The sequence below is a fragment of the Mus caroli genome, chromosome 1, assembly GCF_900094665.2.
Source record: "Mus caroli chromosome 1, CAROLI_EIJ_v1.1, whole genome shotgun sequence".
Classification (NCBI taxonomy): Eukaryota; Metazoa; Chordata; class Mammalia; order Rodentia; family Muridae; genus Mus; species Mus caroli.
The window spans coordinates 154,815,996-154,827,534 of NC_034570.1; the positions used below are offsets into that span (position 1 = coordinate 154,815,996).

An 11,539-nucleotide genomic window follows, 5' to 3' on the forward strand; every position below is an offset into this window, starting at 1 on the left:
ACACTGTGACTGGCCTGCAGGATAACAGACACACATCCATGCACACCGTGACCAGCCTGCAGGATCACACACACGTCCATGCACACCGTGACCAGGCTGCAGGATCACACACACGTCCATGCACACCGTGACCAGCCTGCAGGATAACAGACACACACGTCCATGCACACTGTGACCAGCCTGCAGGATAACAGACACACATCCATGCACACCGTGACCAGCCTGCAGGATAACAGACACACATCCATGCACACCGTGACGGGCCTGCAGGATAACGCTAATGTACAGCGTCGTGGGAGTAGCCAGCCACTCTGTAAAGATACTTTATTGTATTTCTTTTTCTTGGTGCTCAGTAATATACCAACACAGGAAGATAACTTTGTGCTGGTGTGTGTATATATACATATACATATACATATATACATATACATATATATTATTATATTTTTAATCTTATTTTATTTTTCTATGTTATGTGGTAGACAGGATTTTACCACATAATCCCATCTGGCTGCTCACTTGCAATCTGGTCTAATCTCAGCTAGGATTATAAATGTGCACCTTCACACCCAGCCTTGTTGAAAATTTCTAACCAAAGTATTTTTGCAAGATTTTATATTAAAAATATAAGAACAGCTTAAGCTTGGTGACATTGGACTAGAATTTCAACACTTAGAAGGCTGAGGCAGAGGAATTCCAAAGTTACAGGTTAGCCTGAACTGTATAGCAAAACCTTGTCTCCAAACAAACAGGCCTAGAGAGATCTCTTAGCTGGAAATAATACTGGCTGCAAAAGTGTGAAGGCCTGGGCTTGACTCTTAAGCACCTACTTACATAATAGCTGGGCCTTGTTCCCTGTGAGAACTCCAATCCTGAGTAACAGAGGCAGGAGCTCCCTGGAGCTCTCTGGCCAGCTGACCCAACTTCAGGTTCAGTGAGAGAGCCTGTGTCAAGACAATAATGTGAGAAATGACTGAGGAAGACATCAGGCAACCTTCTATAGCTCTCTCATGTATGTTTGTAGGGATGCACACCTACATACACACACATGTGCATATGCATATAACACATACATAGAAGTAGATATATAGAGAGACCCCAAAATGAAGTAGGACAACTGTTTTTTTGGGATTAATCAATATTTGATAAGTAGTTACAGATAAATGGTTATTATAGTCATAAATATTATTGTTAAAAGTTGGTATCTGTATAAAATGTCAAATTGAAGAGGCTCTAAGAGGGTTCCTTTCTTTGCATCACTTCATTGGCAATCACTTTAAAAATTCAGCTCAGTTGGGGTTGGAGGGCCTAGAGAGAAGGCTCAGTTAAGGGTGCTGGCTGCCCTTGTAGGTCCCAAGTTTGGTCCCCAGCACCTACACCGAGCCGCTCATAGCAACTGTAACTCCAGCTGCTGGCAAGCCAACAGTGACTTCTGCACCTTCACTCACATGTACCTACCCACAGAAAGGGAGATACACATGAATACACATCTCTTAAAGGAAATACAATTTTTTTTTAGTGATTGGGATGTGTACATAAAAAGAAATATGAGAATCTGTCTCTGTCGCTCATAGTTGGTGAGTTACTGAAATAACTTGGTCTATTTAGGATATTCTAAAATATATATTTTAATTACAAACTTTTATCACTAGATTGGATTGGAAATAAAGCTTTACATTATAAAATATAGTTTATATATGTAGTTATAAAGTAATAGGATATAGCTGTCTTTTGTAAAATCAGTTGGAGACTGTTTCTTTTCTCTTTAAGGCATACGTTCTTCATAAGTATTCTTACTGTGTCTGTTCCTAGCACGATGTAAAGAATCGTCGCACCTTCTTAAAGCGGACCAAGTATGAGGACCTGCGCCTGGAAGATCTATTTATAGGCAACAAAGTCAATGTGTTTTCTCGACAGCTGGTGTTGATTGACTATGGGGACCAATACACAGCCCGCCAGCTGGGCAGCAGGAAAGAGAAGTAAGAACAGTCGGGCCATCTTTTTCCATTGAAACCTTGCCTATGACTTTGGCCACTAACTTCTGATTTCCTCTCCTCGGTCATGTTTTCACAACATAGTTTTTCCAGCGACCTAATATAATTTTTATAACACTAAAAAATATTTTGGTACTGATTCTGGGATTGGTTCCTGATTAGAATAATGAAGCAATATCTGTAGTCTTAGGAGGTGACTGTTTGGATGGGTGGGTGGCAGAGATAAAGCTCTTACACATTCTATCTGTTTTTCATATTTGTCACTAAAACCTAAGACTATTTGAGCATAAGGTTTTCTTCCTAAGCATAAGCATGATGTTGGTATGAATCACGGTAACCCGGGAGACGGTGAAGTTAGTTCTGGCAAAACTGAAGGCTTTGTGGGTTTGTTCTGTCTTGATAAAAATGAATTGAATCGTTACCCCAATTAGATGAACTGGGGAGAAATGCTAATCAAAGGAGTGAGTATAGAGAAAGATCCAAAGGTGGGAAATCCTGTCTTAAGTTAGAACAACTATTTGCTATCCTGCTTGAGTAAGTTGGGGGCTAAAACTTATAAAAGTTTAATTACTAAAATAATGATCTGAATTATTATGGTGACGGTAGATATGCAGAAGAAGTAAGGAGTGTACATGATTAATAGAAATGGAGCAATGCATGCTGGGAAGCAGCTCAGTTGGTGCAGTGCTTGTCTAGCAAAGATGAAGCCCCGAAGGCCTGAGCCCTAGCCCTGTGTAAAACTGGAGGTGGTGGCCCGTTTCTGTCACGTTTCTGTCACGCCAGCACGTGGGAAGTGGGGGTAGAAAGATCAGAAGTTCAAGATCACATTAGTTTACAGAGGGAGTCTAAGGCCAGCTTGGGCTACATGTGACCCTGTCTCAAAAAAAATTAAATAATAATAACAAAGATCAAAGGCAGTTCAAGTTAAGAATGGAAGTTCTAGAAACTTCAGGTGAGATGATGATGAGAAGCTGCCTCAGGGCAATGCAGCAAAAGAGACAGGCAAGATAACAGAGAATAGACCCTGCTCCAAGAAGAGAGCGATTAGAACATCAGACATCACAAAGCAAGAAGTAGCTTGCTCCAGGGAATTTTATTCAGCTACAGAGAGTGCAATTCTAACAGCTGTAAGGAAGTGGGCAGACCTGGAGATCATTACATTAAGTGAAAGAAGCCAGATTACTGAAAGATAGCAAGTGGTTTTCTTTTTTTTTAAATATGTGGAATATAGATAGATGGATAGGTGGGTGGGTGGATTGATGGATGGATAGATAGATAGAGTATAGAAAGGGGACCATGGAGGGAAGAAGTTTAAAGAGAGTGGGGAGTTGGGGAGTGAGAAATTGTAATAAAATATACATGTCATAAAAGCTAACAGATTACTGGGTGAAGGGAAAGGGACTAACAAGAAGTGAGTCAGGATTAGGGAGGGCGGTGGGGTGTAAAAAATAGCAGACTATAACAAAAATATCACCATGAATCACATTATTTTATATACTAGCTAAAAATAAATTTTTAAAAGACAATTATGTCAACTATAATGTGTGGGCAAACAAAAAGGACAACCCAGTGGGACGGAGTGGGCAGTGCACTGCTCCACTAGGGCAGATCCCTGCAGGAGGACCTGGGGCAGGATGGGACAGAAGCCTCATCTGAAAGGGGACTGACAAGGTGGGACAGAGGAAGGAACTGGGTAAGCTCGGGATGTGAGCAGAGTTCAAGGAGGTACATTATGAAAATGGAACAGTGAAGCTCATTGCTCTGCGCAACCACTAAGATAAATTTAAATGCCAAAACCCAGAAATTCAGGACTGGATAGGACCTGGGGATGATTCTTCTTTCATTTCCGTGTCTTCTGCATCACTGAGCAAATCTCTTTACACATTGCAAGAGCAAGGTTAATTTCACCTCAGAGTTTTGCGGCCTCCATTCCGTGACTTTTTTGGCTCAATGCTTTGGGTCCCTGCAGTAGAACATATTATGAAGGATATTGAGTGGTGGAGGAAGCTGTTCACCTCAGGGCACAAAAGTGAAGGGTCTGCAGTCTTAATAGCCCTTCTAAGCTGTGACCTAAAGACCTCCCAGTAGCTGCACCACACACACACACACACACACACACACACACACACACTCTGCACACTCGCTCACACACATGCAGATACCCCCACATGTTCCTTTTTATTATTCTTTCCTTACTGTTTGACACCCTGATTTTCTTTAGTTTTGATTTAGAAAGAAACAGAACCAATTGGAGATGCAGCTAAAAAGCAAGCTTTAAAGAAAAACCAAAAACCAAAAACAAAAATGGACTTAATAATGATTCTCTTCTGAAAAATGATTTCCCTTGTTATGAAATGGCATTTTACTTTTCATTGTCCACATTTATGAGTTGCAGCTTTCTGAGAATAGATTAAATATGTTCGTAATGAAATTTTAATGGGATAGAGTATTTGAAAGATATTATCTCTACTTGTGTACTTATTGGTGTAGCACTTAACATTAAGGATAATTGTTGAAAGTTAAGACTGTATGCTTAAAAGTTCCAGAAACTACTTAGCTCAAAAAAAAAAAAAGTAGTAAAGCTATTTTAAGGCCTACTACAAAAATAGTTCAATGCTTAATTTCTGTACAGTAAGTAGCCCCTGTAGAATAGGGTATTTCTTTCTGCAACTTCCTTGACCTTTCCTTATTAATTTCCTTTCTAATTTTTGAGGTGGCTTGAAGCCCAGGGTAGAGATTAGTGCACAGGTAGTGAAGGGCCAAAGGTAGAATGATTGCCTCACCGGAAACGAGCAAAGAACAACTATAAAATTGGGAAAGCCCTGTAGTACTAGACTAAGAGGCATCTCCTGTTCTCATAAGATTGGCTGTGAAAAGTCAGTGACTGACTCTCTCTCTCTCTCTCTCTCTCTCTCTCTCTCTCTCTCTCTCATGCGTGTGTGTGCCAGAGGTTGACATTGGAATCTTCTATCACTCTCTGCCTTATTTATTCAGCCGTGTTTCCTCACTGAATCTGGAGTTCTCCAATTCAGCTAGACTGTCTGGCCACCAAGCACCAGGACACCAGGAATCCACCGCTTCCTCGCAGTTGCTAGGACTACAGACACACACCGCCATTGTTAGTGGCTTTTTAATAAGTGTTTCATTTTCCCCCTGAACCCAGCTAGCTCTCAAAGAATTGAGAATGAACTGATGTAGTTCTTTAACAAGCTTTAGGGGCACAAGAGCTGAGCAATGTTGCTCTATTTTAACCCTCTAAGCTAATCTGGCTGCCTCCCAGCCAAAATCTCCAAGAGACTTGCATGTTATGGCTTTCTCTGCTTAAGCTGTTTTCTTCTGCTGTCTCCTGGACTCCCGCGCCCCCTTGTCACATGGCAAATTCACACTTCCGCTCTCTCCTTCCCTCTCCTCTGGCAGGGAGGAAGTCCATCCCTATTCTCTCTTCCTGCTCAGCCATTGGCTAATCAGCTTCTTTATTGACCAATCAGGGAATAATTGGGGAGCAATGTTTACACAGCGTTGAGACTGGATAGTCTTAGAGCGAGGACTGGATATGGGGGCACAGAAGTCAGCATTTGAGTAAAACAAGGATAATCTTTACACAGTGCACAATAACATGTCTACAACCATGCTCAGTTTTTAGCGTGGGCTTCAAAACTCAGGCTTTCACACTTGTGTGATAAGCACGGTACCAACTGAGCCACATCTCCAGCCTCTATAACCCCTTTTATGAGTGGTAAATATCTATAGTTTTCATTCATGGTGGACAATGATATACGCCAGTGTCCTGGCTAGTTTTATATAAACTTGATATGAACTAGAGTCATCTGAGAGGGGGGCACTTCAGTTAAGAAGGCTCCTTATGATCCAGTTGTAGGCAAGACTAAAGCATTTCCTCAATTAGCGCTCCACGTGGGCGGGTCAAGCTCACTGTGAGTGGTGACACCCTGGGCTGATGAAAAACTGGCTGAGCAAGCCACGAGGAGCAGGCCAGTAAGCAGCACCCCTCCATGGCGTCTGCATTCGCTCCTGCCTCCAGGTTCCTGCCCTACTTGAGTTGATGTCCTGACTTCCTTTGATGGTGAACAGTGATATGGAAGTGAAAGCCAAAATCCCTTTCTTCCCCAACCGAGGCAACTCTTATAAAGGAAAACATTTAATTTGGTTGACTTACAGTTTCAGAGGCCTATTTAGTACATTATCACCATCATGGTAGGAAGCACAGCAGTGTCCAGGCAGACATAGTGCTGGAAAGGAGTTGAGAGTTCTATATCTTGTCGCCCATGCAGCAGAAGGTGACTGTACTCCACACTGGATGGAGCTTGAGCATAGAAGACCTCAAAGTCCACCCCCACAGTGACACACTTCCTCCAACAAGGCCATACATCCTAATAGTGTTCTTTCCACATGGGCCAAGCATTTGAACACATGAGCCTATGGTCCCCATACCTATTCAAACCACCACAGAGACTAATTTTTAAACCATATATACTTTAACGTAAATAAATATTTGAAGTATTGGGCCTTTGTAAATATCGTTCATATTAATGGATGTAGTAGTGTATAGTCCACTGACAAATTATTTCACCATTTTCTTTTCTGATTAATTTCTACCTATAAATGGATAGTAAATAATAGCAGCCATTTGGATGATTTGAATAAACTTCTGAGTTTAGGAATTTAACTGGATTTTATGTGTCCATTGCTCTGAAAAACAGTGTAAGTATTCCAAGTTGCATTTAAGGTGGTATCTGTACTTAAAAGTTGTTTAAAGATGTCTTTATGGGGACAAGGAGAAAGACCTAAATCTCTCTTGAATGTTTAAGTACATCCAAATAATTACACATTTGTTTAACACAGCTATTCCTCATTGACACAGCTGTCTGTGGGCCCTCACTTCTTCGGTTTAATTCCAGGAGATTCCGTTCTCTTCTGTGTTGCACCTGCGTGTTTCTGTCCACGTTACATTCCACCCCAGCTGCAAAACCATATGTCCATCTATTTCCTGAACGTTTCCACCTGTATTCTCCACAGGTTTTTAACAATTAACAAATTCAAGATGGAGTTCTGTTTTACTGAATAACCTATTTCTCAGCCTCCAACACACTCGCAGATGTAGGTGGTTCAGGGCTCCCTGAATCCCATCTTCATTATAATCCCACATCCAGATAGGGGTCACGTGTTATCAACTTACCTTCCCCAGCAACTTCTTCATTTATCAGCTTGCCATCATTTTTGATCTTTTCATTTTATCTAGTCTCCATTTCTCCTCTAGATTATTGTTTCAAAACTTACAGTGCCAGGATCTGAAGTATTTATAGGTTTATAGGTCCTTATCTCTTCTTTGGCATCTCTTCTGCTTCTTCCTTATGTTGGTGCACACACACACACTCTCTCTCATATTATCTTTATGTAGTGATTATTGTGAGTATGTCTGTGGGAGAACTGCAGAACTGCATAAATGTACAAGATGGATGTACCGTGTGCTTGTGCAGGATTACTTGAGAGGCAGAATAAACTTACTTAGCTCCTGGGGAGAAACCGTTTGCTTCTGTCTGTTTCCTAGAGGAGTGGGCAGTCTGTGTTAGCATTATCCAAGTTCAAAGCTTTTTCTAGGGCTGATAAGTTGGCTCAGTGGGTAAAGGTGCCAGCTGCCAAGTCTTATGACTTAGACTTGATTCCTGGGACCCAAATGATAAAAGGAAAGAACTTAGCCTCTCATACTGTCCTCTGATCTCCAAATGTATGTCATGATGTGCTTGCACATGCAGTACACGCACCACACACACACACAACTTAAAACTGCAGTTAAACATTCTTTTTTGGTTCTGCATCTATGATGTGAACATGTGCCTTCTGGCTTATCCTGAAGTTGTAAAATTTGGTCCCAAATTATTTTAGGGTTGATCATCTGTTAAAATCTATTTCCTCCTCTAGTACTGCAGAGCTTATTAAAATTCAGTTTGCCAGAGGCCATGTTAGCAAGTCAAAAGCAACTTTTATTCTCAACTTTCCTGAGACTCCGTATTTTAGATTTTCTTGATAGCTGTTTACTGTCTAGTCAACTCATTTCTACCTTAAAATGTTTATCTTAAAGGTGCTTGGCATGGGAGGACATGTCTGTAAATCTAACACTCAGGAGGGTTGAAACTTCAAGGTTAGAGCAAGAGTCCTTCCTTGCCTCTTTCCTTCCTTCCTCCCTTTATCTGTCCGTGTCTCTCTCCCTTCCTCCCTTCCCTTCCCTTCAGTAAGTATTACCCATGTTTTAAAAAGAGTTTTTAGTAGAAGGACTGTAGTCCTTCATCCGTGAAGTGAGCACATACTTTATGCTTGCAAAGAGAACATAAGAGAGATCACAGATCGTTGTTTAAAGTGGATTGTTATATCCTTAGAAGGAACACGAATACATTTTGAAACATTTTCCTAAATGAGCATGTTTACTCCTTGAGGTCTACTGCACAGGATTGACACAGCCCCTGCACAGGGTCCACACTGTTGTCTAGGATGCTGTTTTATGGCAGACTACTAGTTGTTGTCTCACAGACAAGGTTGCTGCAGTTTTGCTTAGAACCTGAAGCTTTTGAGAGATGTTCGTCTGCATGGCTCTGGGGGGATTGTTACTTCCCAGAAATCTGCATCCTGTCTGCGTTGGTGGAATGCAAGGCTGACCAATCTGTTTCTCACTGTCTGTTGAGAGGTTAATTTAACATATTGGTTTTCACATTGTTTTCTCTTGACTCTGCTCCCAGATGCGCAGAATGCTTGTTTCAGTGCAAGCAAGGAGGGGGCTGCAGGAGCCAGGTGGACTGAGTGCAGGCTCGGGTGGTGCCGTGGAGGAAAGCAGGCCTCATGTTTAAAGGCTGTCGTGGCGTTTGACGCTCACATGTACTGTTGGGCGAGAGAACGTCTGGGTCTTGTGTTTTAACCTGGCCATGAGTAGAGACACAGGAGAAGAATTTATAAGTACTTATGGGGTCATTGCTGAACTGAAAACATGGCATGCATGAGTTTTAGTTACTGGAGAACAAACACTGAGTTCCTAGTATATTTAATGCAATTTCTTGCAGATTAGTTCTCTAAGTAAAAATAGCCTATAATATATAGACATTTTAAACACCTGCATTTTCTAATTTGGGTATTTAGAACAGTCACAGACACACACACACACACGCAGGCATACACACATCACTTTAGGGCTGATGAGATAGCTTAACAGGTCAAGGCACCTGCCACTGAGACAGAGGACTGAGTTGTATCCCTGACATCCACATTATAGAAGAGGGCTGTCTTTCACAAATTGTCTTTTAGCCTCTGTTCACAGGCTTTAGAATGCTCATACCCACCCCACTCCATACATATATATATATGGAGTGGGGTTTTCATATATATATATATATATATATATATATATATATATATATGAAAATTAAGAAACTGTAATAAAAATTAAAAATAAAAATAAGTTGTGTCTCTGCCTCCACCACTTCCTCTTATTTTACTATATTTTATTTTATTTATTCATTTATTTATTTTTGTTTTTTGTTTTTTTTGTTTTTTTCAAGACAGGGTTTCTCTGTGTAGCTCTGGCTGTCCTGGAACTCACTTTGTAGACCAGGCTGGCCTTGAACTCAGAAATCGGTCTGCCTCTGCCTCCCAGGTGCTGGGATTAAAGGCGTGTGCCACCACCGCCCGGCTTGTATTTTATTTTATTATAGATAGAATCTTGCTATCTGTTCTTGGCTGGCCTGGAACTCTCAATGTAGACCAGGCTGGCCTCAAACTCACAAGAGGGAACTACCTCTTCTGCCCTCTGGGTGCTGGAATTAAATAAATGGTGTGCCACCATACCTAGCCTCTTGCTTTTTAAAAATAAGGTTTAGCTAATTTTTATTTCTTTTGAAAAATTGTGCTCTTACTTTATGTAAGTTTGAGCGATATCCTCTTTAACACACTCCCCTATATTCTTAGTTTGTATGTTAATGGTCTGATAAGTTTGCAAAAGAGATGACTGCTTGGACTCATAAATAAAAATTATGGTACTGCTTTCATTTTCAAATACATTCTTTATTGCTTTACAGAACTTTAGCCCTGATCAAACCAGATGCAGTGTCAAAGGCCGGAGAAATCATTGAGATGATAAACAAAAGTGGATTTACTATAACCAAACTCCGAATGATGACTCTGACAAGGTAATTAACACGTCTCTCATTTTCAGTTATATAATGTCATTTATATTTCCCATCAGTCTTTAAATAAACAAAAGCAAAAACCAAATGAACAAAAAGCCCATAGAACAACAACAACAAATTCTTTCACTAATGGCAAATATAGAACATGATGGTGACGAAAGCAAGACAATAGCTAATCGGCTAAACCCATCGCTTTCATAACAGCCATTCTTGACTCAACCTCTTCTATGTAAGAGTGTACTGTGTGAAGGTAATAGAGGGTGTGAGCATCTAATGCTTTCTATTTGTTCTGGTTGCCATAGGGACAAGTTTAGAGATGTTTACTCACATTATACCCATCCTAATGTGGTGCCAGGATGCCTGTGTACTTCTCCAAAAAGCAGTAGGATCCAACTGAATTAAGAGATTTCTTAAAGGGTTTGATGAGAAGAGGACTTACCCTAGGAAGGCTTTTCTATCACAAAATAACTGTGATCCAGGATAAAGGGGAATGGTAGCCAACAGTCACAAGGCCAAGCAAAGGACAGAGAAGTGTGTCTGCCTTCCTTCAGTGCCAGTGTCTGACTCAAGGAAGGACAGAAATAAATGAAGTGACACAGCACATATCAACATTTGGTCAATGATAGACTGGTATACGGTGGTAGTCTTACAGCGTTCCACTGGAGATGAGAATTCTTTATCACCTAGTGACATCATAGCTGTCATGTCAGACAATGTTAGCACTGTTTAAAGATGCTGGTGTAAAGAATAAATGAAGCATCTAGTAGTAGGAAAGTAGAGCAGAGGATGCAATAGTTAATAACAAATTACTTGTGCCACTATTGACCAGTCCAATCTTGCTCAGGTCCAGTGTAGGCATCCACAGCAGCTGAGTTCATGACCACTATGGCTGTGTCGAGCCCAGCGAATCATTACATTTCACAGTCTTTCTCCCAATCTTCTACCTCTTATACTCTTTCCACCCTTGCTTCTATGAGCATCCCTGAGCCTTAGAGGGGATGGTATACATTTCTAGTTTAAGACTTAGCACTCAGCATTAGGGCTGAGCGGTCCTTAGGGCTGAGTGCCTAACTGTCTCCTTGTCTCGGTACCTTGAGCATCCTCAATCTTTGCATCGATCTCTGTTCACTGGGAAGAGGCTTACATGAGTAAGGTTCTTTTTTTTTTTTTAAATATATTTTATTACATATTTTCCTCAATTACATTTCCAATGCTATCCCAAAAGTCCCCCATACCCTCCCTCCTCTCCCCCATTTCCCTACCCACCCATTCCCATTTTTTATTTATTTATTTATTTATTTATTTATTTTTTTTGGCCTTGGCGTTCCCCTGTACTGGGGCATATAAAGTTTGTGT

At 40.9% G+C, this 11,539-nt stretch overlaps 1 protein-coding gene across 10 annotated transcripts in view; it reads left to right on the forward strand.

Annotated features, from left to right (window-relative positions):
- Nme7 (NME/NM23 family member 7) overlaps window positions 1-11,539 on the forward strand; it is a 123,381-nt gene that overhangs the window by 22,970 nt on the left and 88,872 nt on the right. For all 10 annotated transcript variants that reach the window (XM_029483004.1, XM_029483015.1, XM_021157201.2 and 7 more), the window contains 2 exons: window positions 1,813-1,979; window positions 10,073-10,183. In XM_029483004.1, coding sequence (XP_029338864.1) covers window positions 1,813-1,979; window positions 10,073-10,183 — 278 coding nt within the window. The remainder of the gene's footprint in view (window positions 1-1,812; window positions 1,980-10,072; window positions 10,184-11,539) is intronic.